Source organism: Nicotiana sylvestris, chromosome 9 (assembly GCF_000393655.2).
Source record: "Nicotiana sylvestris chromosome 9, ASM39365v2, whole genome shotgun sequence".
Lineage (NCBI taxonomy): Eukaryota > Viridiplantae > Streptophyta > Magnoliopsida > Solanales > Solanaceae > Nicotiana > Nicotiana sylvestris.
The window spans coordinates 159,092,041-159,096,727 of NC_091065.1; the positions used below are offsets into that span (position 1 = coordinate 159,092,041).

A 4,687-nucleotide genomic window follows, 5' to 3' on the forward strand; every position below is an offset into this window, starting at 1 on the left:
ATGTTCGTGGTATCGAGGTAAGTGTTCGGTCTAACCTTAGCTTGAGGGATTAGGAGTTGAGTCCTATTTGCTATTTGCTTCTTGTTGAGTACGACGTATAGGCATGGTAACGAGTATCTATACGTTGGTGTTGTGTATGACCGTGAGTCTTAAATTAATATTTGTGGTATTCTTAAATGATACTATGGATGCTTTAGTGGGTAAGTTCTTGGTATTGAGCAAAGCCTTAGTTTATTTTCGTGGAATCTACTTATGATTGTGTAATGATAATAATTGAGATGAGTAGGAGTTGAGTTAAGATTGGTTATAGCCGATTCTCCCTTGTCGGGACGTATATATACTTGTACTGTTGAATTCCCTTGCCGGGATAGTGTAGTTTATTGTGGATCCCTTGTCGGGACTGTTATTATGGTTAATGTTGACTATATATTTGGATCGGGTTGCACACCACAATAGTTATATATTTGGATCGGGTTGCACGCCGCAACAGTTATATATATTTAGATTGGGTTGCACGCCGCAACAGTTATATATATTTGGATCGGGTTGCACGCCGCAACAATTATATATATATTTGGATGGGGCTGCACGCTGCAATAGTTGTATATATTTTGATCGGATTGCACACCGTAACAGTGTTAAATCATAAGGGATTGGGTTGCGCGCTGCAACAATATTATTTGTATATTGTTGTAGATATTGAATTGTCCTTTCATATTTCTATTAAGTTTCTGTTAAATTTGACATGTTTTCCCGAAGCATGTACCCCCTCCCATTTAAACTGCTTATCCCTGTTTATTTTCCGCAGTATATTATATAATTGCACAGGTTTATCTGGAGTCTGGTCCTAGCCTCGTCACTACCTAGCTAGGGTTAGGCCAGACACTTACCAGCACATGGGGTCGGTTGTGTTGATGCTACACTCTGCACTCTGTGCAGATACCGGATCAGCACTTGATAAGCAGCAGTAGGGGAGCCAGCCTTCAGTCCATTGAGACTCCGAGGTAGCCCTGCAGGCGTCCGCAGGCCCGACGTCTCCTCTATCTTTTATTATGTTCTGTTATCATTTTTATTTGAGACAGACAATGATCTTTCTTTCAGACATTTGTATGTAGCAATCATAGTTTGTCCGTGAATATTGTGACACCTGTTTTTGGGTAGAGGCATATGTTGATTTCCGTATTATTTTGGTTTATTTTGTCTAAGGCTTCCTCTTATTCTCATATTCCGATGTTATTTAAATGTTTATCACTTGTTACCATAAGTTGTAAAAAGGATTAAAACAAAAGAGTTAAAGATTTCTAATTTCGTGGCTTGCCTAACTTCTACGAGTAGGCACCATCATGACTCCCGAGGGTGGGAAAATCCGGGTAGTGACATCTAGGTACCAAGTGCCACATATTGTTTCTTTCAAATTGATGTAGCTCATGTTGCATGGCTGTAATCCAATCGATATTTTTCAAGGCTTCCTTGATATTTTTGGGTTCTATCTGGGAGAGAAAGGCTGAGAAGGCAAGTGAATTTCTGGCTCTTGACCTGGTTTGTACTCTGGAATCCAGAGGAGTGATAATGTTGTCTATTGAATGAGAGCTTTAGTGTCTCCAGTTAGATGCCTGAGGTTCATTCTGAGAGGAGGAAGGTATGTTTGGCTGATTTTCCTCTATCCTTCTCTCAGGTGCTAGTGGAGTTCCCTGAACTGCATCAACCACTCTTACTTCAGCTTCAGTGGTTGTAATTGAAGTGTTTGGTTCTGTTGAAGATGAGGCAGCGTTGTCTTCATTTGGATCCTTTACTTGACTCATCATATCTACCTTTCCGTTTGTCATGTTAATGACTTCACCAGGAACTAGTGAGGGTTCTCCATCTTGATCTTCCTCTATCAAAGATTTGAGAGACACATAAGAGACTGTACTTAAGGCCATTTACATAGTACACATTTTCAATAGAATGAGTGAGTGACTTCCTGGCTTTTCCAACACCAAGAATGTACCCATTTTTACCATTTGCTAAAGGATACACTCCCTCCTTGCAGGGCTTTTAGTGAAAGAAAGTCCGTGGTGTTCCCAGTCATGTGTTTTGAACACCCACTATCCATGAACCATTGTTGATCACTTCCTTATGTTCCCTGCACAAGAGATTAGGAGTTAGTTTTAGGAACCCAAATAAGTTTGGGTCCCTTGTAGTAAGCAAGAGTATGAATAGGAGTTCTCTTAGTCCATGCAGGTAATGTGCGATTTTTGTGAATGGGACCTGGTCCCTCTTTTGTAGTCACCATTTCAGCAAACACTTTGTTTTTCTGAACTGATTGATTCTTGGCCTGGACATCTTCCTTGAAGCGCCCAGTGTTCCTACATCAGGTACAAGACTAGTTATCAGAGACAGTGGCGTACTTACTGTGAGGGTTGTGAGGAGTTTTCTCCCTTTGGATCCCTGCTCCCTAACTGTTTTCATAATCATTAGTATCCAAGGTAGTGGTAGCTTCTGAGGACCAGGTCCACTTTAGGGACTTTTTAAGATCATTCTTTACTCTTTCCAAATTAGTTTGGAGAAGCTCTTTTTTCTCAATTTCAGCACACATCCTAATTCTCATAGCTTTCACCTCATTTTCAAGCCTAATGTGTTCCTCACTTGCTATCTCTTTTCCGTTTCCAAAACTTCCAGGTTTTCACTTAGTCCATGCTTTCACTATTGCTTCCCTTAGGTCTACAATTTCTACCAATAGATCACTCTTTTCTTTTTCTTTTCTGAGGATTTCAATGGTTTTCTTATGGTCAGAAACTACAGCCACTAAGTCATCTCTAGTTTGTTCAGATTCTCTTAATTCTAAGATCAAGGAATCCCTATCCTTCACAAGACTATGAAAAGCATTGATTAATACATCAGCTAAAGACATGAGTTTTTTTGGAGAATAGTATTTTAGATTTCTCTGAACATCCCTAAAATTTACCTCTTTGTAGCCATTATCTTCATCATCATCTGATTGATGCATCAAAGCAAAAGTTGAGTCATATCCAGTCTTTTTGCCTTCAAGTGCCATCATGGAAATATCATCAGTATCAGGTTCATCTTCAAACTCACTGGATGAATCCTCCCATGTTGCAAGAGCATGTCTTATCATATTGACAACAGATTCATTTCTCTTGAAGTCCTTGACAGGAACCAGGTTCATCTTAGCTGTTTTTTCGTGATGGATCTTGGAGAATTCCTGCTTCAAGAGAGGACATTCTTTCATGAAGTGTCCAGGCTTTCCACAATTGTAACAAAGATCACAGTTTCTTGGTCTGTCAGAATTCTTCCTTTTTAGCATTTCTCCATTTCTTCTGACCATTTTCTGAAATCTTTTGGTTAGGTAAGCCATATCACTGTCTTACTCACCTGAATCATTGTAATCAGCTTTGAGTACCAGGTTCTTTTCCTTCTTTGGTTCTCTTCTTTCACTGTTTATCTTTCTCTTCAAGTCATAGGTCTTCAAGTTTCCGATAAGCTCTTCTATGGTCATCTCCTGCAGGTCCTTTGATTCACTAATAGCATTCACTTTGCTTTCCCAAGAGCTAGGTAGAAAACTAAGGATTTTACTTACTAGCTTGTTTCTGGGAATCGTTTCACCAAGTGAGTGTAACCCATTTATGATGGAAGTGAATCTTGTGTCCATATCTTGAATGGATTCATCGTCCCTCATTTTGAAGAGTTCATACTCGATAGTGAGCATATCAATCTTAGACTGTTTTACTTGTGTAGTTCCCTCATGAGCTATTTGCAAAGCTTCCCATATCTCCTTGGTAGTGTCGCAGGTGGAGATTCTATTATACTCTTCAGGTCCTATTACACATACTAGAATTTTCTTGGCACGAAAATTCTTCTCCACGGCCTTCTTCTCTGCTTCAGTGTACTCTTTGCTGGTTTTTTCCATTGAAAATGGAAGTTCCTCTAGTACCTTGGTTGGAACATAAGGACCATCACATATGATATCCCATAACTCACAGTCCTCAACCATGATAAAATCGTGCATTCTTGCTTTCCACCACTTATAGTGTTGTCCATTCAACTTGGGTGGTCGGTATGTAGATTGACCTTCTTCCAAATTTGGTGGAGCAGCCATGCGGATCCTTCCTAGGTGTTAGCCTGATAGGAGGAACCTGCTCTGATACCAATTATTGATAGGTTTTAAATACTCTTGCCATATATTTTGATGATCTAAAAAACTTATTGTTAAGAACCAGACATGTAACCCGACCTACTTGGACTATACTGCAAGCTTAATGATTTCCAAGCTAAAGGTTAACTGCTACAGCTTCAGGAGCTAGGAACTCAAACAAGACTCTGATACCAGCACAGATAAGGCATGTAAACAGCATGACTCAAACACAAATAAGGGCAATATTGTTAAACAGTATCCTAAGACGTGATGGCTAGGCGAATATTAGAACGCATAAGATATGCAGTTTTATTTTATAAACTCAGAAGCAGGGGCCCTAATCAGTTTGCCTACTGATTTTGAAGCCTGATAATCATTAATCAGTAAATACAAAGAGGCAGTTTCCAGTTTATAAGGTTGATTGCCTAAGGCTTGCCTAGGCGTGGGATTATGCGCAATAGTTACACAGTTATTAGCAGTTCAACAGTCGATTTTTACTAAGAGCATGTTGTTCTAGGGGTTACAAAAATATAGGGATTATTACCAGTTTTA

At 39.5% G+C, this 4,687-nt stretch overlaps 1 protein-coding gene across 1 annotated transcript; it reads right to left on the minus strand.

Moving 5' to 3' along the window:
- Positions 1-3,367: 3,367 nt before the first annotated feature.
- Positions 3,368-4,099, minus strand: LOC138878491 (uncharacterized). Its single transcript, XM_070158174.1, has one exon. It carries the CDS (start codon positions 4,097-4,099, stop codon positions 3,368-3,370), a length of 732 nt encoding a protein of 243 aa, XP_070014275.1.
- Positions 4,100-4,687: the final 588 nt, after the last annotated feature.